This window comes from Labeo rohita, chromosome 9 (assembly GCF_022985175.1).
Source record: "Labeo rohita strain BAU-BD-2019 chromosome 9, IGBB_LRoh.1.0, whole genome shotgun sequence".
Taxonomy (NCBI): Eukaryota; Metazoa; Chordata; class Actinopteri; order Cypriniformes; family Cyprinidae; genus Labeo; species Labeo rohita.
This window is the reverse complement of record NC_066877.1, coordinates 13,478,759-13,502,182: the sequence shown is the minus strand read 5'-3', so window position 1 is coordinate 13,502,182 and position 23,424 is coordinate 13,478,759. Positions and strand designations below refer to the sequence as shown.

Sequence of the window (23,424 nt, the reverse complement as noted above, 5' to 3'; positions counted from 1 at the left end):
CTAAAACTTAGTTTTGGAAAAATACTTTATATCTTCATATTATTTGGTTTTCTATTAATGCAAGACAATGAATCACAGCCGCCTACAGTCTCCCAGTGGTTTACATTATTGGGCAGTTTAGCATTTAAGGAGTAATTTACACCAAAATAAAAGATAACATCTATGCTTTCATGTCCGAAAACATTATTTTTGTCTTACATTTCATAATAAATTTAGACAAGCTCAGTACTGACTCTTTTTCGTCAGTTTATTTTCATGAAATGGAATGATGTACAAAGGATTGTGGGTGATTGAAGTTCACGAAGGATACATCCCATGCATTCTTCAAATTTAGCTGAATAAAGCACACAAAAACGAAGGCTGTCTTCCAAGGATCTTTTTTTTTTTTTATAGTAATAAATTGAAATAAAACATAAAATAATCTTGATCTTTTCTACAATATACATGATATTTATAGGATTGTTAGTCTTTCACATTTAAATCCACTAACATTAACATAAGATTCTGCCACCTTGTCTTCTGACAACATTTTAAATGAATGATGAAAAAAAAAAAAACATTTGTTTATGTGTGTTTTTGGTTTTCCTGAGGAGTCTCCTGGTTTTGCTAGTCAGGGTTCTGGCTTTGCTGAGGAGGGCTCTGATTTGACTGAGGCAAGTTCTGGTTTTGCTGAGAAGGGCCCTGATTTGGCAGAGAAGGGTTCTGGTTTGGCAGAAGCAGATTCTGGTTTTGCTGAGGAGGGCTCTGATTTGGCAGAGAAGGGTTCTGGTTTGGCTGAGGCAAATTCTGGTTTTGCTGAGGGGGGCTCTGATTTGGCAGAGAAGGGCTCCGATTTGGCTGAGGCAAATTCTGGTTTTGCTGAGAAGGGCCCTGATTTGGCAGAGAAGGGTTCTGGTTTGGCAGAAGCAGATTCTGGTTTTGCTGAGGAGGGCTCTGATTTGGCAGAGAAGGGTTCTGATTTGGCTGAGGCAAATTCTGGTTTTGCTGAGAAGGGCCCTGATTTGGCAGAGAAGGGTTCTGGTTTGGCAGAAGCAGATTCTGGTTTTGCTGAGGAGGGCTCTGATTTGGCAGAGAAGGGTTCTGGTTTGGCTGAGGCAAATTCTGGTTTTGCTGAGGGGGGCCCTGATTTGGCAGAGAAGGGTTCCGATTTGGCTGAGGCAAATTCTGGTTTTGCTGAGGAGGGCTCTGATTTGGCAGAGAAGGGTTCTGGTTTGGCTGAGGCAGATTCTGGTTTTGCTGAGGAGGGCTCTGATTTGGCAGAGAAGGGTTCTGATTTGGCAGAAGCAAATTCTGGTTTTGCTGAGAAGGGCCCTGATTTGGCAGAGAAGGGTTCTGATTTGGCTGAGGCAAATTCTGGTTTTGCTGAGAAGGGCTCTGATTTGGCAGAGAAGGGGATTTGGCTGGTTTGGAGGCAAATTCTGGTTTTGCTGAGGAGGGCTCTGATTTGGCAGAGAAGGGTTCTGATTTGGCTGAGGCAAATTCTGGTTTTGCTGAGAAGGGCCCTGATTTGGCAGAGAAGGGCTGAGAAGGGCTCTGATTTGGCAGAGAAGGGTTCCGGTTTGGCTGAGGCAAATTCTGGTTTTGCTGAGGAGGGCTCTGATTTGGCAGAGAAGGGTTCTGGTTTGGCTGAGGCAAATTCTGGTTTTGCTGAGGAGGGCTCTGATTTGGCAGAGAAGGGCTCCGATTTGGCTGAGGCAAATTCTGGTTTTGCTGAGAAGGGCCCTGATTTGGCAGAGAAGGGTTCTGGTTTGGCAGAAGCAGATTCTGGTTTTGCTGAGGAGGGCTCTGATTTGGCAGAGAAGGGTTCTGATTTGGCTGAGGCAAATTCTGGTTTTGCTGAGAAGGGCCCTGATTTGGCAGAGAAGGGTTCTGGTTTGGCAGAAGCAGATTCTGGTTTTGCTGAGGAGGGCTCTGATTTGGCAGAGAAGGGTTCTGGTTTGGCTGAGGCAAATTCTGGTTTTGCTGAGGGGGGCTCTGATTTGGCAGAGAAGGGTTCCGATTTGGCTGAGGCAAATTCTGGTTTTTGAGAAGGGCTGAGAAGGGTTCTGATTTGGCAGCAAATTCTGGTTTTGCTGAAGGGCTCTGATTTGGCAGAGAAGGGTTCTGGTTTGAGGCAGATTCTGGTTTTGCTGGAGGGCTCTGAGGAAGGGTTCTGATTTGGCTGAGGCAAATTCTGGTTTTGCTGAGAAGGGCTCTGATTTGGCAGAGAAGGGTTCTGATTTGGCTGAAGCAAATTCTGGTTTTGCTGAGGAGGGCTCTGATTTGGCAGAGAAGGGAATTTGGCTGAGGCAAATTCTGGTTTTGCTGAGGGGGGATTTGGCAGAGAAGGGTTCCGATTTGGCTGGCAAATTCTGGTTTTGCTGAGGAGGGCTCTGATTTGGCAGATTCTGGTTTTGCTGAGGAGGGCTCTGATTTGGCAGAGAAGGGTTCTGGTTTGGCTGAGGCAAATTCTGGTTTTGCTGAGGGGGCTCTGATTTGGCAGAGAAGGGCTGAGGCAAATTCTGGTTTTGCTGAGGAGGGCTCTGATTTGGCTGAGAGAAGGGTTCTGATTTGGCTGAGGCAAATTCTGGTTTTGCTGAGGAGGGCTCTGATTTGGCAGAGAAGGGTTCTGATTTGGCTGAAGCAAATTCTGGTTTTGCTGAGGAGGGCTCTGATTTGGCAGAGAAGGGTTCTGATTTGGCTGAGGCAAATTCTGGTTTTGCTGAGGAGGGCTCTGATTTGGCAGAGAACAAGATTTGGCTGAGGCAAATTCTGGTTTTGCTGAGGGGGGCTCTGATTTGGCAGAGAAGGGCTCCGATTTGGCTGAGGCAAATTCTGGTTTTGCTGAGGAGGGCTCTGATTTGGCAGAGAAGGGTTCTGGTTTGGCAGAAGCAGATTCTGGTTTTTTGTTCTGAGGAGGGCTCTGATTTGGCAAATTCTGGAGCTGAGGGTTCTGATTTGGCTGAGGCAAATTCTGGTTTTGCTGAGGAAGGGCCCTGATTTGGCAGAGAAGGGTTCTGATTTTGGCAAATTCTGGTTTTGCTGAGGCAGGGCTCTGATTTCTGGTTTTGCTGAGGGAGGGATTTGGCTGATTTGGCAGAAGCAAGGGCTCTGATTTGGCAGAGCAAATTCTGGTTTTGCTGAGTTTGGCTCTGATTTGGCAGAGAAGGGTTCTGGTTTGGCTGAAGCAGATTCTGGTTTTGCTGAGGAGGGCTCTGATTTGGCAGAGAAGGGTTCCGATTTGGCTGAGGCAAATTCTGGTTTTGCTGAGGGGGGCTCTGATTTGGCAGAGAAGGGCTCCGATTTGGCTGAGGCAAATTCTGGTTTTGCTGAGGAGGGCCCTGATTTGGCAGAGAAGGGTTCTGATTTGGCTGAAGCAAATTCTGGTTTTGCTGAGGCAAATTCTGGTTTTGCTGAGGAAGGCTCTGATTTGGCAAAGAAGGGTTCCGATTTGGCTGAGGCAAATTCTGGTTTTGCTAAGGAGGGCCCTGATTTGGCAGAGAAGGGATCTGGTTTGGCAGAAGCAGGTTCTGGTTTTGCTGAGGAGGGTTCTGATTTGGCTGAGGCAAATTCTGGTTTTGCTGAGGAGGGTTCTGATTTGGCAGAGAAGGGTTCTGGTTTGGCAGAAGCAGGTTCTGGTTTTGCTGAGGAGGGTTCTGATTTGGCTGAGGCAAGTTCTGATTTGGTAAAAAAGGGTTTTGATTTGGCAGAAACAAGTTCTGGTGTTACTGAGGAGGGCTCTGATTTGGCAGAGAAGGGTTCTGATTTGGCTGAGGCAAATTCTGGTTTTGCTGAGGAAGGCTCTGATTTGGCAAAGAAGGGTTCCGATTTGGCTGAGGCAAATTCTGGTTTTGCTAAGGAGGGCCCTGATTTGGCAGAGAAGGGATCTGGTTTGGCAGAAGCAGGATCTGGTTTTGCTGAGGAGGGTTCTGATTTGGCAGAGAAGGGTTCTGGTTTGGCAGAAGCAGGTTCTGGTTTTACTGAGGAGGGTTCTGATTTGGCTGAGGCAAGTTCTGATTTGGTAAAAAAGGGTTTTGATTTGGCAGAAACAAGTTCTGGTGTTACTGAGGAGGGCTCTGATTTGGCAGAGAAGGGTTCTGATTTGTCTGAGGCAAATTCTGGTTTTGCTGAGGAGGCTTCTGACTTGGCTGAGACAAGTTCTGATTTGGTTAAAAGTCTCCAGAAGTCGGGATACCAGTTTCCGGTTTACTTTCGCGTTGCCCAAAATGTCACTATTTACAAGATGTCTCTGAGATCTGCCTAAAGCATGTATCAGTGATGTCCATCGTAACGTTGATGCCTGGTCCCCTGCTCCAACACAGACTCAAACTCTGTATATCGAGTTATTTGAACTAGTTTAATCTAATTTGTGGTGTCGATTGGCAGAAGTGTTCATTTTAAAACGCAGACTGTTCAGGGTTTTTTTTTTTTTTTTGTTGTTGTTGTTGTTGTTGTTGTTGTTGTTGTTATAATTATATTATCAGTTGTATTAACCTTCACCCCCTCTCAGTTTCTAATAAAGATCAGGGCACAGGTGAAGTCATTGTCAGATCATTGTGCTACAGGTACATGAGGAAAGCTGAGAAACCTCACAGTTCGAGTGGATGGTGAAGCTAGGATTGATAAGCCAACAATTATAAGCTTGTTGCTTTAATAACCCGGCATTTATATTGTTCCTGGGGATTTCGTTAAAGTAATTAATGTTTAATATAACTCTTAAATTAGTACATAATGAAAAGAGTTGCTAAAATTGGCAGGTGAGTTTACCTTGCTGGTCCCCATTCGGGTTACTGCATGTATTCTTGTTCATGTTCCTGGGGATTCAGCTAAGGTCATTCATGTTTAATGTAACTCTCAAATATAATGAAAACAGTTATAGTAGGCAGGTAAGTGATGGGAAATTAAGCGTATTTAGCTGGAATGGCTTTTAGCTGCCACAGACTTCCCTTTTAGAGTCTGTGGTGATACTACTGGAGCCAATATTTTTGCATTTCAGATGAAAATTTTAAGGGAAAAGTGGGCAATACTAGAGATTTTATTTTATTATCATCATTATTGTTTATATAACATCCAATACAGAATATTTAATTGTCCATTCCCTTATGTTTGCATTTAGAATACCTTCACCTTCATCTAACACTCATTTAAAGTTACTCTTCAAAAACACTAATAATTTAGTATCATGTTAAATATACTTTTAAGTTAGATTAAAAGTGAAAAGATCTTGTTCTTATCAGTATTAGTGTCAGTATTATACAACTTCTGACTAAATTACTTTTTAGAAAACCTAAGAATACATATTATAATGTTGTGATGCTAAATTCATTTACAGATCATATTAATAATTGCAATAACATTAATAACATTAATAAGACAGGCCATCTGAGTGTACTTCAAGAGGAGCACAATTTCATGACTATGTTTCTCAACAAACAAGTAAAGTTTTAAAAAGTGCACGTTACACTGTGTGCATAATTATTAGGCATGTTGATAATCTGGTCATATTTTTTTCCCAAGCACATTTTACCAATTCCAAACCACAACAATCTTAATAACTACTATTAATTTTGTATTTAATCATTTGTAAGTGATATATAACTGTCCGTGAAGGCTGGAAGTGAAAAACTCCTTATATTCAGGTGTACATAATTATTAGGCATGTTTTCTTTTACAGATAAAATGAGCCAAAAAAGATATTTAACCCAGACTGAAAAGTCCAAATTATTAAATGCCCATGAGAAGAATGCAATACTAATGCATTACAAGAATTTGCAAAGTTAAGGCTTGATCATTGGACACGAAATGCTTGTTGAGTCTGCATGGTCAGAAAAAACAGGTGGAGAAGAAAAGATGCATGTTAACTGCAAAAGAATTAGGAATTAAGGTGAAGAATTAGGTGTGACACCATCAGGAACCGTTTAGTCTCCAGCGCCACCATTTTCCAGAACTGCAACCTACCTAGTCTTCAGAAGTACAATGTGTCATGTTCTCAGAGACTTTGCTTGGTAAAAAATCCTAAAAAATGCCCCTGACTTAATAAGAATAACAAGCTGACGTGTTGTGAAATACATGAAGACAGTTTTTTATTTTTATTTTTTATTTTTTTTTTTTTATAGGCTTTATAGACAGATAAGTTGAGAGTGACTCTTGAAGGACAAGCATCACATTCTCTTGTACCTCTGATTCAAGAATTTATCTTCCAAAATAAGTTTTGGGAGTTTATTTTAGTCCATCTCTGCAAGTCAGACTTTTCAGGATAGGAGACTAAACATGAACTCCCAAAATGTACTGCCGGATTTTGGAAGATAAATTCTTGAATCAGAGGTACAAGAGAATGTGATGCTTGTCCTTCAAGAGTCACTCTCAACTTATCTGTCTATAATAAGACTTTATAATAAATCTTTACCAAGCAAAGTCTCTGAGAACCTGACACATTGTACTTCTGAAGACTCCAGGTTGGTTGCAGTTCTGGAAAATGGTGGTGCTGGAGACTAAACGGTTCCTGATGGTGTCACACCTAATTCTTCACCTTAATTCCTAATTCTTTTGCAGTTAACATGCATCTTTTCTTCTCCACCTGTTTTTTCTGACCATGCAGACTCAACAAACATTTCGCTGTCCAATGTTCAAGCCTTAACTTTGCAAATTCTTGTAATGCATTAGTATTGCATTCTTCTCATGGGCATTTAATAATTTGGACTTTTCAGTCTGGGTTAAATATCTTTTTTGGCTCATTTTATCTGTAAAAGAGAACATGCTTAATAATTATGCACACCTGAATATAAGGAGTTTTTCACTTCCAGCCTTCATGGACAATTATATATCACTTACAAATGATTAAATACAAAATTAACAGCAGTTATTAAGACTGATGTGGTCTGGAATTGGTAAAATGTGTTTGGAAAAAAAATATGACAAGATTATCAACATGCCTAATAATTCTGCACACAATGTATAGTAATATCAAATTGAAGTTTTGGGAGTAATTGTGAAATTACATATAAAGATGTTCTTAAGTGGTTCAACAAAAGTGTACGTTTTCATTTAATTACGATTAACATGCAATTAAGTGTCCAAAGGCATTACATTTAGTTTCACTTAAGTATATTATTTTAAACTGTTTCCATTCTTTTAAGTGTACTTCTAAATAGACTTGATATGACAGTGACTTCACCTTTGCTCTGATCTCTATTAGAAACTGATAAGGGGAGTTCATAGCAGATGCAGTTGAGTTGCTAATTTAATGTGCAATGTCAGTCACTACTCATTTTTAATACAATTTATGTTAGTGTGGAGAGAATGGTAATACTTTTAAATACTGAAAACATTTGCAGTCTGTTAGGTAATATAATGGTCATTTTCTATATACAAAGTATGTTATTTTCAATATTTATTAAATACATTTTATAATAACTCACCTGTGATAGAGCGTGATAATGTTTCTTACTCGTAGACTCCTCAGCAGTAATCAATCAAAACCGTTATGATCCATAACAGAGAAAGAAACGGGTTTCTCATAATATTTTTCCAGTAAAACCATCTCCACATCTGGCAGAAACATTCACAGGAGAAGGATGGACAAGAGCAAGATTCAGCGCACTTGAACCGACTATATCTGGAAGCATTTGGGCAGCATGCACAGGAGCAGCATAAATAGCAGAAGAACGCTTTTATGTTTAAACAACACCGTGAAAACAATAATGTGCATGTTTTAGCCATTAAGGTCAGTATTAAAAAAAGTCCGAAAAATGGAAGAAGCACATACAATCCACAGAACACAGGGTTGTCATAAGCATTACATGGGCATTTAAAGTCCAGTTTGAACGTGTACTGAAAAATAAGAAATAAAAAAGCAATTGCAAACGTGCTGCCGTGAGCGATCAACTGATTCACCAAAGTGGATTCAAATGCTGGAGGACGCTCCATGTCGACAGCTCCTTGGTTAGACTCTTTCTAAGTACTTTACATTCCTACATAGTATAGTCTTAACCACAGTTGAAAAATGCAAAAAAGTGGGTGTGCTAACCTGTGGTGGGAGGAGTTTTGGAGCAGGTAGGGCAGACAATACAAGAATGGCTTCTAATCTAGTCTGTTTAATTCGCTGTCATTGCTAATGAATTACAACTTACAAGTGCCCTCAAATACCACACTGCAATTCACCATAGCATGCAAAAAATGTATGCAGTACTTTTATCTGACATTCAAAGCGGCATTACGTAACTACAGGCATGGTTCTACGGGGGTGCTTAAATGAAATCAACAGCACCCTGAGCACCTCATTGCAGATTTGGAAAACTGTCCAGTGCGTTATGCTTTGCGCTTTGGAGGTTAGTTTCTATTTCAGAGTGTTTTTGCAACGTTGAGCAGTCTAGCCAATCACAGACATATCCATTGTTTTCTTGAACCCAACAGCCAATCAAAGGCGTTTAAGTTAGAATCCACTCACTGCTCAAATTGTCAGTGTTTGTTCAGCAGAAGTCACCTAATTATAACAAAGACGCAATGTGAATAAGAGATTCTTCATAGAAAACTTCATTTATTATAACATAACTTTGTGAGATCGCAATGAACTTAGATGAGTGAGCTTTTTGGTGATTATAAATGGAGCGCTCCTTGCACCATAACAATGGACAGCACCAAAACATTTATCAGTACCTTCAGGATTTCGCGATTTTTTTTTTCGTGAATTTAGCGATCCAAATGTCTGATTTTGTGGTGGTAATTTCCAAAAATGTGCTAAATTTGCAATTTTTATTTTTTATTTTTAAATAATTATGATAGCACATTTACAAAATTGTATTATGTTAGATTCACATAGTCTTACATGACACAAAATGTATGACGTTTGTTTATTTTGCTAAGAAACAAACGACAACAGGACAAATAAGTACAACATAAAGGTAGATAAAAACTATTATTTTTTTTGCTGCTGCTGCTACTGTTGTTTCATGAATTTTAAGAAGCTACAGTAGGCTTACAGCAGGGGTCTCCAACCTCTTTTACACCACAGAAATTGTGAAATTTTATGAAGTTTTACTTTTCTTCTCTGTATTTTTTTTTTTTTTTTTTTTGTTGTTGCAGTGCAAGCAAAAACAGTAAGCATGTGAATACCAAAACATTTGCAACTGCAACAATTTTCTGAGAGAAGGGTTGCATTTTCTGACAGAATTGCAAGGGTGTTGATATTTTTGGCCATGACTATGTGTATGTGTGATTCATAGGATGACTGTACGTGCAGAAAGCATGTATGCCTCTCTTTCAGATGTGAAATATATAATTCGCAAATGATCTTGAACTTGCCCACAACTGAACGATTTCTGCTCTCTGCCTTGTAAACGACTGCTAATTAATGTCATTAACTTATAAAAGTTCACCAGTCATTGTCCAAATTCTTTAATTTAGAACAGCGAGCTGCAAGAACATCTTACATTTTACAAAACCTGCAGTACTCTGACAAGAAAATGTGTGTACGCCTGCTCAGACCCTGATGTGACGCTAAGCACTTTTCTATGTCAAAGGTCGTTTTTACATATATGAGGATTTAAGCATACACACACACTCTGAGATTAAATCTGGGTTTATGGACACTTTATAAATAAGGCCCCTGGTCTTGCCATAGCAAGTGTCATGCTCTGTTCAATCTGAGGAATGCAGTACATCTCTGTCTGAAGTCATATCTGATTTTAGAAAGGGTTTTTTTTTTCCATCAATCAGGACACACATGTAAGGCCACACACAGTGCACAATAGTGTCTACAGCTGTATTCAAATACAATAGTTTTCACTCTTCCACTCTAGTGAATGGTTTTGGGCACAACATGCATTCATTTATTCTGGTACCATTTGTGGGGGCTGCTAACCTGAAATTTCTTTGTCATAGAAAAAGACTTACACTCTACTAACAACTTAGGATTTCTTCACTAATGTCAGGTTATATTCTTATGGTACGATTTAAATATGCATTATAGCATTGAAAAATTTCTGCTTTTTTGTAGGAAGGCACCTTTTGATTTTATCAGAAGCTGGTATGCATAAGACGTTGAAAAATGTATGAGAAGTTTGATACTGAGTCTGGTTACAAACAATTTTTAAACAATGCCCACATTCTCCACCATCAAAATGTAAATTAGCAAATTAGCTCAAAAGGGAAGTGTATATAAATAATTTTGATTCATTTTAAGTAATTATAATTATCTCCATCAGCTGCCTGAAGTAACTGTAGCAGAATTAATATTACAGTCGACTAATCTGTCACATATACATAAATGGAAAGAACAGAAAGTAGAAGTGAATTAACAAAAGTGTTAAAGAAACCAGTGGGATGAAGCTATGGAAAAGGAGTCAGTTCAGTTAACCTGCTGTTAACCATCCACTGTAATGTTATTCAAGTCATTAATCCAGGTCAAGGAGGTATTCAGGTTATAAAAACAGATTAAACAAGTCTCTAAACAATCACCCCACGAAAAAAGCACAAAACATTGATTTAATATTTCTACTCCCTCTTCCTTTTCTGAGTTTTCCTGAAGCACTTCCTGAAACAGAACATGCAGCTTCTGACAGACACAAAAATAACAGTCACTAGAATGAGAAGGAGAAAGGCAATGACGTCCAGAGAATGATACTGAATCCAGTTCAGCTCGTGGGCTGCAGGTCTGAGATGCGCTGCCCCTTTGTGTCTCATAACAAACTCAGTCCAGAACACAGCCAGGTCTAAAGGCTCAATGGGACGGTCTCTGTGAATAGCTGAAAGCTCTGTGATCTTCTCCTTGTAGCTGTTGAGTCGAAGATGAAGTATGTTTATTTTTCGTTGCATTCAAAAGAACTGCAGCCTTAAAAATAATCTACACAGTTTACATTTTACTTTGAAACAATTTTCACAAATTGCTGTAGGAAATTTCACAAATAATTCCAAAGAACTAAAAATTTAATTACATGTGAAATATTATAGAAAGACTGAAATAGCATCTCTTTGTACAACATACTCCAATGAATTTTTATGCAACTTAGAAAAATAATTTTCAAATTGCAATACTCTAAATATAGTCTAATATTTCACTTTGAGTTCATGAATAAATTCTGCATAAAAACAATGCATTAGTTCATAAAATGCATTTCATATACAGTCTGATTGTGATTCTTATGTTTACCTTTTGTCATTGATGACCTTCCTCAATGCAACCAGCAGTTTTTCTGAGGTCAGATCATAGATTCTCAGGGTTTCTGCAACTCCTCGAGACACTAAGCGCTGAACATTATCCCTTGGTCGCCAAATAGAGGAATCATCACCATTGGCACCCCATTACAGATTCCTTCATAAGATTCCATGAGATCCACCATGTGTAATAAAAGCCTTAACCTTGGGATGGCCTACAATGTAACATTTCATTCAGTATATTAGTGCTAAAGAAGTGGAATCCTGGATCCATTGTCTCTACTATAATATATAGTTTATATTTATATATATATATATATATATCCTGTTTAAGTGATTATTAATGACTCATTGTCTGTTTTGGGAAAATTACCTAATAAGGATGGCCTGCTTGAAACAGATGTAATATTTCATTCAGTACATTATTGATTTTTCATAAATGGCACCCAGGAGGGAACACTCATATGGATGTCTTCTGTCCCTGATGCCTGGGTGGCAGATCTACGTCTAGTGAGAGACCTCTAAAAAATAACCTTCAATGATATGCTTTATTAACTTTATGTACATCTGTTAAGGTTTTGCATGTTATTCTATGATTTAAACTATAAGAATCCTTTTTACCTAAGTAATGACGTAGTTAGTGACCAATATTAGAGTATAATTTTGTTGTATTGAGAGTGTATGCAGCGCAGCCTATGAACTCCTCACAAGTATTGAAGCAGACTTCTGCTGATGAAACAGCAAACTATTTTCTTCAGTAATTTTTCTTCAGTTGATTGCATCTCTGACTTCTGGTCTTTGTTCATCATATCTGGTCTTTGTGTTTTAACTGTTAATTCCTCTACAGTATGATTTTGTAGTGAATTATAGTAAGGCAAGATCATTCAAATATCATGTATCCTCCTCATCACCAACGCTCCCCTAAAAAACAAAAAACAAGCAACAACAACAAAAACCCCACTCATTTCTTTAAAGGTGAAATATGTGGGTTCTGCGACAATAGTGGCACCTAGCAAAAATTACAAAAATAAAGTATATTGGCCTCTGGTAATGGTGGTGGAGTGAACAGTCGCAGTTATTTTTATTATTTTTTTTTTTTAACTCTCTCAGTCCATGTTCCTGTTGTTCATTATCTCCCTTCATCCATCTTTTTTTAAAGTCATTATTTTGCTGCTTTACAGCTGGTTAATGCCTAAGCCATCAAACCAGAACAAACTGGACCATTCCCAAGGCTTTATGGAAGTGTTCTCCTGATTGTCTATGGTACAGCCCTGACTTACGGAAAAGATCACAGATCTGGGGTGTGTTTCCAGTACAACGACGTATCTCACTGATAAACCTCCACAGTATGATGCATTGTTGTGGAAATGAACTAGCTAGTCATGACTGTTTCCCGTACATGGTCACATCTCTGTTGTTTGAACCACATTAGTTCAGCAATCTCGGGCCGTTGTTAATGACGTCATACGATCTCTAAAATGCAGCTGTACTGATCATGGCACCTGATCACTCATTTACTGTTTTTTGTTCCCTGTCATTTTGCTTTATTTGATGCTTTATTCATCGCAGGTTCCCTCTTTCAGGTGTGTTTGATTAGGGTTGGAGCCTCTCTTCCATTCATGACATATTCGGAATTCCCTTTCTTGTGAGATTCCAACTTGGTCTCCTTTCACATCCTGCCAGAACTGGAAGTAATTCCAATTTGTGAACTGGGAGTCTTCTGAGAGCTACGATTTGTACCATATGACCGCTGTACCACCTGACTAATGTAGGCTCTGTTTAGGCATTGATAGTGTTGCCATAGAAAAGCATAATTCCAAGTTTGAGGACGTGAACAGCTCCGAGTAGAACGTCATATGTTGTCATCTCGAAATTACGGTCATTACGATATGGCGTGAAGGCAGCATAAGCCCTGCAGGAGAGAGCTAACCTAACCCTAACCCTGTGAATTAAGGTCTTCTAAATCTAGAAAAGTGTGTTGGAGCTACAGTCTGCAGTAGTCTCCTACAGTAGGAGCTACAGTCTACAGGACGATGGCCTCGATTGGACACCCTCGATCAAAGAATAATATAAACATACCCCAGAGGTCATTTTGTGGAAGCCACTTCATCAGCTTGACATTCTTTGGAGCATTTTGAGGGACTGGTCCAGTGTTCCTCCATAGTACCTACAAATCAAAGAGGACAATGAAGGCAAATCATGCAAATCATATGATGCCATAATTTGTAGCCCTACAACATTTTGTTTCAGAAAATACATGGAGTTGCCAAGTCTGCCTATTATAAGGGACTTTGGGCTTGTTTTTTTCTGGGCCTGGGAACGTTTCAGTTGCATTGCTGTTTATACAGGGTCAGAAAGCTCTCAGATTTCCTCAGAAAATGATGAACAAAGGTCTTACATGTTTAGAACAACAGGAGGTGAGTAATTAATAACAAAATTTTCATTTTTGGGTAACTATCCCTTTAAGCATTTAAAAGTTGTCTTTTATTTTTTAAATGTATCCTGACTTACCCTCTGAGGTATCTGCCTAAATGCCTCAAAGAAGTCTCTGGCTTTGGCCTCGGGTATCTGTGATATCAAGGAGCCCAGAGTGAAGACCACAAACCCATGCTCTCCAGAACCATTCACAAACTCCTCCATCTCCTGCACAGAGGACAGATGTCACCATTAAACATAGGCATCAAGTTCTAAGGATACAAAGGTTCAAGCTTTCACTGTTCACTCCTCTTGTCAATATAAGCAGTTCTTTCTTATGTTACATTGCTCACTCACACAAATACCTACATGAACTGTTGTAAAGCAGCATACTGTAACATAAAACAGATCTACCTCTTCGTAAAGACTGTGGTGGCGGTGCTAGGGGCGGCATTAGAAATTTGCATAAGACTGACACAGACCCCCAAGGATTTCCTAATGATTTCCCTTTTTTTTTTCAAAAACCTAAAAAAATAAAATAAGGTTTAATAAATGTTTTAACCCATTTAAGGCCCATCGGCAGCTATAGTTGACACAGTTTATAGTTGTAATTGTCCTTTTGTAAGTATTTTTCTAGATGTTATAGACCAACTTGGAGTAGACATCACAGTCACAGATGTCACTTGCAACTACACGCGCATAGCGGTTGCAAAAAAATACTGGTAACAAGAGGAGGTAAATGGGCAAAATCCATGGAATAAGAGAAGAAATGTATATTTTTGGAATGCAAATCATTTTTAAAGAATACTGTCATCAAAGACGCCATTTGAATCTAAACGCATACGTTAAAACGGACAAACTATGGATGCTATGATTATGATTACTCTACTTTTAAAGCATAAATTTGATTTAAACTATAGGTCTACAATATATTATATATTATATAATATATTATAGGGGAAGTATTGTACTGGCCCTACAGTTACAGCATGAAATATTTACACCTATTACTATTAACATTTTTCATAACATTTATTTATCTCACAATTCTGACTTTTTTTCTCACACATACAAGTTTATATCTGGTATGCTCCATTGAATTGAGATCTGGGGGAACACCTCAAACTCCTTGTTGTGCTCCTCAAACCATTCCTGAACCATTTTTGCTTTGTGGCAGGGCACATTATCCTGCTGAAAGAGGCCACAGCCACCAGGGAATACCGTTTCCATGAAAGGGTGTACATGGTCTGCAACAATGCTTTGGCAGGTGGTACGTGTCAAAGTAACATCCATATGGATGGCAACACTCAAGGTTTCCCAGCAGAACGTGGCCCAAAGTATCACACTGCCTCCGCCGAGTTGCCTTCTTCCCATAGCGCATCCCAGTACAATGTGTTCTCCAGGTATAAAATGTGATTCATCAGACCAGGCCACCTTCTTCCTTTGCTCCGTGGTCCAGTTCTGATGCTCACATGCCCACTGTAGCCGCTTTCTGTGGTGGAAAGGGGTCAGCATGGGCACAAAGGACAAATTATTTACCACCATGGTTTTCAGTACCACTGCTATCCTGAAGATATTCAGATATATTCTGCTCGTCAATCTGACTCTATTAATTAGACTGCATCACTGTAGTCATGTATCAATGAGTTACAGACCCAAAATATGAAACAGAAATAATTTGTAAACGATTAAACCAATTATAATGTGTGATTACATCTCACGAAAATAATCTAACGAAACACTAGGCTGTAACAAAAACCAGAGGCTTTTTAAAAAAAGTAAAGGTTGTGTCCTTTAATATGTAATAGTTAAATTGGTGTCTACCCTCAAAAAAAGATATTTACCTCTGCCCAGAGATAAAAATGTTTTTCTTGTTAAAGACAAAGAGATGTTTTAAGAGAAGCATTCACACATTTCTGGAATGATTATGCATTTTCTAATACTCTATTAGATGTCATTAATTTAGACAAAACACACTCTATATGGTACATATGCTGGTTTGAGGTTTGTTTGTGCATTTGGTGCCTATTTTCACAGTCCATGATGAGTCAATGACAGTCAAGAATAAAGAAAAGAAAGATGAAAAAGACAACTATGGCATTGATAATGTTAATGCAAATCTACATGCAATTAAAAGCGAACGTAATTATGGGAGCTTGTGACAGTGGTTTTGGTTTCTTAGTTGCCATTCCTCCGATCATGACCATGTTTGGCATCTGCGGCTGTGGAAATTCAAAAAAGGCAAAGTCGGAACGCATAAACCAGAGAGCTGCTTGGCTCATGATCTCCACCATTGATGTTTTTCTCTGCAGTACCCGTGAAGCAATCTCATCAGCAAGAGTAAACAAACGTCTGCAAGCCGTGGGCTTTAATAGGGCCCTGACCAGGTTCATACTTCTTTGCCAAAGATTCATGTGATCAGTAAAGTGAGTTAAAGTTTGTGGAACATAAGAAGCTGGAACTGGACATTGACTTGCAAGAGTAACCGGTTAATGTGTAGCTTAACCTACTCTAATATCTCTGTTGTTAGCAGAGGTGGATATTCCAGCAGCTGGGTGGGACTATGTCTATATAAGGCAGTGAAGCAACCAATCAGGGTGAAAGTCTAGAAACAGGTTATGTCATGCAAAAATTAAATGGGGACAGATGCATATGGCCTGTTATGGCATGGATGAAAAGGAAAAACAGAAAACAGGAAAAGCATAACTTTTGCACTGATTAATACTTTTTAGAAATGATTATTGTTCTTGTCAAATGCAAAACTCATGGCAAACATAAGGTCTTGTTATTAAAATCGGTGTGTAGCCTGTTTGACTTTTTGAGATGTGCTAAATATCAGATGGGTTTGTAGAGCAACTAACATTTTAAAAATGGATGAGGACATGTTAAAATATATATTTGCAATTTTACCTCCCATTTGAACAGAAATAACAGAATACTGTTAAATATTTATCAATAATCTATAACCTACTAAACAAGCACTAAACAAAAAACAATATACTTTAAAATGAACATCTGAAACATATTAAAATCAGTAGAACAATGTATAAAGTTCATTACTGATGGAAACTGTGCTCTTAGAAACATTTCTTTTTAAAGCAAGCACTAAAAATCAAACAAACCTTTCTTGAAATATTGGTCTATCAACAAGTATACTTATAGTATAAGGATAGAAGGATTTTGACCAGATAACCTTGCAAATTGTGATAAAGTTTGGAATGATTGGTTATACAACAACTAACAATCCAAAACTTTGCATGACTCAGTTTCCAACACTGAGACTTCCCTCTGTAGGAACAACAAAGCAAATGATTTAGTTTTAGAGTGAGATTGTACAGCTGAAACTGTTTAAGGTTTTGGGTAAAAAAAAAAAAGATAGATAAACAAAAAATGGATGGTATGATTCAAAAATATAAATTCCCTTTTAAACAGCTGAAACTGTTTAATCTGATTTGGGGACACTCCTGAATTAAAGACATTCCAATAAACAATAAAAATGGATGGTATTTGCACAGGGTACCCCTTTACCACCATTTTTCGATGCACTTTTAGTCACTTTTCGACTTACAGGGTACTCTATCATTTTCAGTTGTTTGTCTTTATTTAATGATTTGCATGCATTTGTAAAAAATAGAAATAATTTTATATACATTTTGTGTTTCATTGAAGCAAATAGCCCCAACCCTACCCTAAACCTACAATATAAAACATGTAACAGGCAAATATAAGTACAGTCACAGGTATTCATTGCACAAACTGACCATAAACAAGCAGTATAAAAGCATTACAAACCGGTCCTGTTGCATTCCGAGTCTTCTGAAGCCGTACGGCATCTTTATGTGAAGAAGAGAGTAAAACATTTTAAGTTTTAATAAGGTTTAAACCATAAGGTTTTATGACCCCTTTAAGGTCCAAACAAGGTCCAATATTTGCTCACATATCAAAATACACCCTACACATCATATCACATCAGTAATATCATCAGTTGCACTACACATCTCCACCAACAGTTTGTGCTGTTGCTCCAGGAATGCAACACAGCCAGTGATGAAATGCTTGGAAATTAGAGAAGCTTTCCCTACTCCGTCATTGTTATTCATACAATCATATTAATAAATATAATTAAATGTTGAATTACTGAGATCTGCACAAAATCCATGTTTTCTGGATTTTTCTTATTTTTAATACAATGTTTTGGATTCAAAGATTTTAACACATTTTAGTGAATTATACTTTGGTTTGTCAGTTTCATTTAGCTATCTGAAAGAAATCTGAAAATCTCTTCTATAAGGTAAAGATTGTAGAGTCATGTTTTTTCACTTCTGACTGTATATCTGCAAAAAGAGAGAAAAGGTTCTGTTTACTAAAAAAGTTAACGGATGGGTCTTTGGGTCACCTCCACATTGGAAAACACTTTGTCTGGACCTGCAAAAATATTCAGAGTATGAATGAAGAGTGCTTCAAATATATTAATGTTGGTATTACATCTGAGATTTCTTAAAGGAGAAATCCACTTCTAGAACAATTTACAAATAATGTACTCACCCCCTTGTCATCCAAAATTTCATGTCTTTATTTCTTCAGTCATAAAGAAATTATGTTTTTGAGGAAAACATTTCAGCATTTTTCTCCAAATAATGGACTGGTATGGTGCCCTGATTTTGAACTTCCAAAAGGCAGTTTAAATGACTCGTCTTACTCTGCTTGGACTGTTTTTGTTCCGGTTTATGACAGTTAGGGTATGTCGAAAACTCCCATCTCATGTTCTCCCTCAACTTTGAAATCGTCCGATATGGCTGTTTTACCTTTTTTGTCAAGGCTGTTTGATCTTCTTTGTATGTTAACTTTGCAAAGACTGTGTCGGTACTTCTGCAGTGATGTAGGATGATTTTAAAATGATTTTTGAGGTTGAGGGAGAAAATACAATTAGAGTTTTTCAACATACCAACTGTCTTGAGTCAGAATACACAGAGTTCAGGGAGAGAAAGGCAAGACGAGCGTTTGAGATTAAAAAGTATTTCAATTGTATTTTTTTAATGAAAATAACCGATAAGTTCACTAGATAAGACCTCTCTTTCTCGGCTGGGATCGTTTACAACTGCATTTGAGATTGTTCAAAGCCACATTTAAACTGAATTTTAAAAGTTCAAAAACGGGGCACCGTATCAGTCCATTATATGGAGAAAAATGCAGAAATGTTTTTCTCAGAAACATAATTTCTTTACGGTTGAAGAAAGAAAGACATGAACATCTTGGATGACAAGGGGGTGAGTACATTATATGTGAATCTTTGTTTTGGAAGTGGGCTTCTCTTTTTATACCAACATGGTTAAAAATCTACAGTTTATGTGTTTACCAAAATTAAGCAAAACATTTTTTAGGAGATTAAGCAATGATAAATGTAGAAACTTACGTTAGAAACTTCTGTGCTATTTATGTTTCATGAAAATGTGATTGACAAGTGACGTCTCCATATAGGATTTCTTTGCAGACGTATGGATCCCACAATACTGTCCCCTTCCTCAACTGTCACTGGTGCATCCAACATAAAAAGAGTCTGTTTCCAATGAGTAATCCTGTAAAAAAATAAAGGCTTGTTTAAGTCTTTGCATTTAAGGATTCAGATTAATGCTTTACATATAAATTGTCTTGTGCTCTGTAAATTTAAAATCTGAACTTGCATTCACATCTGAAATCATGAAGTGAATATGAAGTATGCTATCATGTATTATTATTTGCTTCTTTTCTATCCATGCATCATACTCTGAATATGGTCCAGTGTTCAACTCCAGTGACGGTCCATCCTCTTCTAAACTCTGGAAATGTGCACTGAACCAGACAGTGAAGCCATGAAAAATGCCAGACTTCTCAACAGTGAAACTAAACTCTCCTTTGAGTGTCTGAACAGAAGTTAGGAAAAGCAATGTAGTTAACGTGTGCTTCCTTTTAAATAATGGTTATTTCATCTAACCCAAATTCTAACATTTACCTCTAAGTCTGAGACCTGTATCGTGACCATATCAAGAGTGATAACATCAGCTGGAGTGGACAAACAATCCTCAGGCAGGAGATGATGGCTAAATTTAGGCTTGGAGAGAAACTCCTTCTGTGCAAGTGATCTACAAAACGTCAGTTTTAGCAGAGTTATCACAACAGTCATGTAGATACAGTAGATGAATTCAGTCATTTTGTGACAAATCCCAGTACAGTTTTTAATTACTCTTATACAATTATTAATTCATTAAAGAATTAAAGTAACTACTTTTATTAAATATGTAATTATTTAGTAATTTACATTATAAAATATACAATGTGCAGTAGTTTAAGAACTTCTGAATAACTGTTGCAACTTTTAACCAAATGGTCCCAAATGGTATGAAGTTCACAGGTGTCCTATTGAGTGGATATATGAATCACATTAAATATAACCAAAAAAAAAAGGTTCTACTAATGTTTGAAAACCACTAGTTTCTCAGTAATTTTATTTTTTATTTTAAATATCATCATTTCAAACCCACTTGATTGATTTTTTTTTTACCTAATGAAATATCAAGTTGCTTAAATACCCACTAAAATTAGGTCAAACAGAGCTGTATATCAATATGAAAGGCCTCACTGTAGGTAGCTGAAGTCTAGGCCATATGGTTTCTCCCAGAACTCCATTTAGTGCCTGTAGTCAGAAAAGGCCTGGCAAGGAACGACAGTCAGGCAGGCAGAGGACGGCCACATCATTCCACCCTCCTTCAGCCAGCGATCACGTGCCAGCAACACTGACTCCACCATATACTCAAACTGAGAAACAGACTTTTTAGTTCATTTATAAAGCACATTTAAAAACAGCAGAGTGAAGTACAAGAAATGTCTAACTTTAGAAATTTAAAAACTAGATCTGTGATGATACAAAAAATGAACTGACAAATTAAAATTTTACACCCTAAAAAAAAAATAATTAAAACATACAAAATAAAAAAGGGTCTTCAAAGAGGATTTGAACAGGGGAAGACCCTGGAAGATGTTCTTCCAGAGCCTAAGAGCAGTCACCGAGGATGCCTAGTCAGTTTTAAAACATAAATAGCTGTGCAAGGGTCACCAATCAAAGTAAAACTGTAAAAAATCACTATTTAGAAGAATACAAAGTCATATTGAAAACTGAACTCAAATATGCCATAACATCCATATTCATACCAGAAGGCAGTTGCCCATCCACTCTGACACCAGAACATCCACTTTCCCAGGCAGAATGAGATTCTCGGCTCTCTCCTGAAACACTGTCACGACTCCCTCACAGCCATTCTGCCTCACTAGTTCCTTAGTGTGTTCTGCCATTGAGCTGGCTTCCACAGCATATACCTACAGGAACAAAAACGAGTAATACACCAGGGGCTGTGATTTTACTACAAGCACGTTTTTAAAACATGACGGGGACACAAGTGCTTTATTTCTTTTCCAAACCAGCAACAACAGCAAAATGACTTAAGAATTTAAAGCCTATTTGTGTCATAATTTAGATATAAACAGCCATAATGATACAAATGTCAAAACAATACAATGAGATGGATAATATAAATAGTTAAATGCTATTTCTATAGGCGTTTGCTATAAATTGACACCCATGGTGAAGTTTAATAATTTTTAAAACAAAAATGTAGTTCGTCTCACCGCTTCAGGGTGTGCTAGACGGGCACAAAAGAGGCTGATAACCCCTGTCCCGCAGCCCAAGTCCATGACCACCTTTCCCCTCAGGGCGACGCTATTATTCAGGATCACCTGCCTGTATGTTTCTGTGCGGGGTTTGTCTGACAGCATCTCCAGATGAAGCCTCTGACAGCAGAATGCATAAAATAGAGGTTAAGCAAAAGTTTGCTTCTTTGATTTTAATCACTGGCAATTAATTATCTTTAATTGATGTTAGATTGACAATTTAGTACTTACTAATGTCCCATAATTGCCAAAGTATTCGTCATCTTGCCAAGCATCTTCCTCGTCCTCAGCTGTTTGTTGCAAATAGCTGGATGGGACATAACCAAAGTGACCTTGCAGTTCAGCCCACCACCACACGTCTGAACTCCTGTCATGGACCTTCAGTTTATCACCAACTGAGAAACTAAGCTGTCGATTAAAACAGTTTCTTCATTACGTATTTGTCTGGTTATCTTGTGAACACATTGTGAGTTTCATTCGCTCTGCCTAAAGCTTTAAAACATAAAAAATTGAATGGAAATCATAAGTTGACAGATGTTTTATGAACCAAGTCATTCTGTAAGTCTTCTATCCCCCTTCTAATAATGAGCAAATGTGCACTCACTCACTCATAAGTGAAATGTGTTTATTTTGAAAGGTGACCATCATGTGCACACTATGCGTGTACCTGCTCATCTCCTTCAGCCACGAAATCCGCGAGTCCAACATACTCTTCTGCTTCATGACCATCACTGCTTTCATTTTCAATCATCTCAGCAGCTCAAAACTGCTATATACTAACAGAAATCACGAAACGCAAACGTATTAAATCTCTGCAACAAAAAGTAGCAGGAACTTTTTCATTTTTCCACGGCGCCCCGCCCACCACACGATTTTCAAAATTAAAGTCCTGTTGAAATGCGATTAAGAAGTTCATAGGTAACAGGTAGTAATTTTGTGAAATTAGTGCTAGTTGATAATTAGGCCTACAGCTATCATATGTGTTATAAAAATTGTCAAGGTTTAACTAGGTCATGGTTTAAAAAGGGTACAACGTTGTTTATTTGTCTATCTGGCGTTTTTAGTAGCATATATGCTTAAAGACAAACCACGTGAAAAGCAGAATGAGGGGTGGCAGCCCAATTATACATTTGCTGAGGGGTATGCAAGATTAGTGTTGTCACCTTTGTGTACTCCTTACACCATCACAGCAAACTTTCTGCAAGTCAGTCAGGGGTAAAAAAGTAAGAAAGATGTGACACCCCCTTTAACTCCTAATGGCCATATATTGCTCACATTTAAGTTAAGCAGTTCTGGAGTTTTATTTATTTATTTGCCTAAAAAAATATACATATATTTGTACATATTTACAGAAAAATATGCCATGCTTAAGTGGATTCCTGCCGCCTGGTTGAAAACAAACACTTGAAGGAAAAAACATATTACTATGACCAGTAGATGGCTGCAGAGGATCACTCATTGGTTCATTTGCCGTTTCCTATAGCTACAGTTTTCACCTTTTACTTTTGGATTCATTTCTACCCTGGTAAGTGAGACTTCCTGATGTAAAAATTATAATCCATCTTTATTTGGAGTACTACTTGTGCACAATTCACATTTCAAGCCTAAAATGTGTTTTAATGTCACTGAGGATTATCTTATTTCTGTCTTTAAATGCAAGATATTTAAAATGTACCTAAAATATACTTGCAATAGTTCCACTTTAGCACAATGAAATATAGTATATATCTTTAGTTATACTCAGCACTATACTACAAAATTAGTTCAAATTTAGCAGACTTTAAGTATACCAGTTTAGTACACTAAAAGTACGATTACAAGGTATTTTAAGTACATAAATTCGTTTTTGTAGTAGTACTTGTTGTTTGTTTATTTGTTTGTCTTTTTCTGTTCTGCACCCCGGAATGTTTTTCATGAGTCGTCTGTTTTATGTGCATTAAACGATTCGCCAACCTTATCAGCATTAAAAAGTTTAATATGTTTGCTTTTTGCAACACAAATTTAGTTTGAAAGGATGAAAGGTAGGCTACATTTCATCGGTTATTTTATTAATCAATAATTTAGATTCGGATTAAGTAGAAGCACAGTATGATTACATTTATTTGAATGCATTTGTGAGAGCCAATAACTTTTACGTCCTGCTTGTCTGTGCAACGTCTCTCTAGCCTACTAAAAGTA

At 37.7% G+C, this 23,424-nt stretch overlaps 3 protein-coding genes across 3 annotated transcripts; 1 reads left to right on the top strand and 2 right to left on the bottom strand.

Annotated features, from left to right (window-relative positions):
- The first annotated feature begins 566 nt into the window (after nucleotides 1-566).
- Nucleotides 567-4,243, top strand: LOC127170829 (uncharacterized transmembrane protein DDB_G0289901). The gene is made up of 3 exons (XM_051119097.1): nucleotides 567-2,009; nucleotides 2,584-2,744; nucleotides 3,103-4,243. Exons 1-3 carry the CDS (start codon nucleotides 567-569, stop codon nucleotides 4,241-4,243), a joined length of 2,745 nt encoding a protein of 914 aa, XP_050975054.1.
- Nucleotides 4,244-9,356: 5,113 nt separating this feature from the next.
- Nucleotides 9,357-19,067, bottom strand: LOC127170636 (UDP-glucuronosyltransferase-like). The gene is given in 8 exon segments (XM_051118765.1): nucleotides 9,357-10,750; nucleotides 11,126-11,237; nucleotides 11,240-11,294; nucleotides 11,296-11,345; nucleotides 13,210-13,297; nucleotides 13,642-13,773; nucleotides 17,338-17,378; nucleotides 18,959-19,067. Coding segments are annotated over 6 exon segments (714 nt in total). The 5' UTR covers nucleotides 13,771-13,773; nucleotides 17,338-17,378; nucleotides 18,959-19,067; the 3' UTR covers nucleotides 9,357-10,470.
- On the bottom strand, nucleotides 18,986-22,099 carry prmt2 (protein arginine methyltransferase 2). The gene is given in 8 exon segments (XM_051118758.1): nucleotides 18,986-19,121; nucleotides 19,309-19,445; nucleotides 19,535-19,664; nucleotides 20,162-20,337; nucleotides 20,731-20,895; nucleotides 21,205-21,366; nucleotides 21,478-21,654; nucleotides 21,914-22,099. Coding segments are annotated over 8 exon segments (1,167 nt in total). The 5' UTR covers nucleotides 21,998-22,099.
- Between the last annotated feature and the right edge of the window lie 1,325 nt (nucleotides 22,100-23,424).

What these genes read in the sequence shown, in the direction of transcription:
- LOC127170829 (XM_051119097.1), top strand. Translation starts at nt 567, where the DNA reads ATGTGTGTTTTTGGTTTTCCTGAGGAGTCTCCTGGTTTTGCTAGTCAG. An exon ending in AGGGTTCCGATTTGGCTGAG is followed by an intron (nt 2,010 to 2,583) that starts GCAAATTCTGGT and finishes TTTGCTGAGGAG; the next exon opens with GGCTCTGATTTGGCAGAGAA. An exon ending in GAGAACAAGATTTGGCTGAG is followed by an intron (nt 2,745 to 3,102) that starts GCAAATTCTGGT and finishes CTGATTTGGCAG; the next exon opens with AGCAAATTCTGGTTTTGCTG.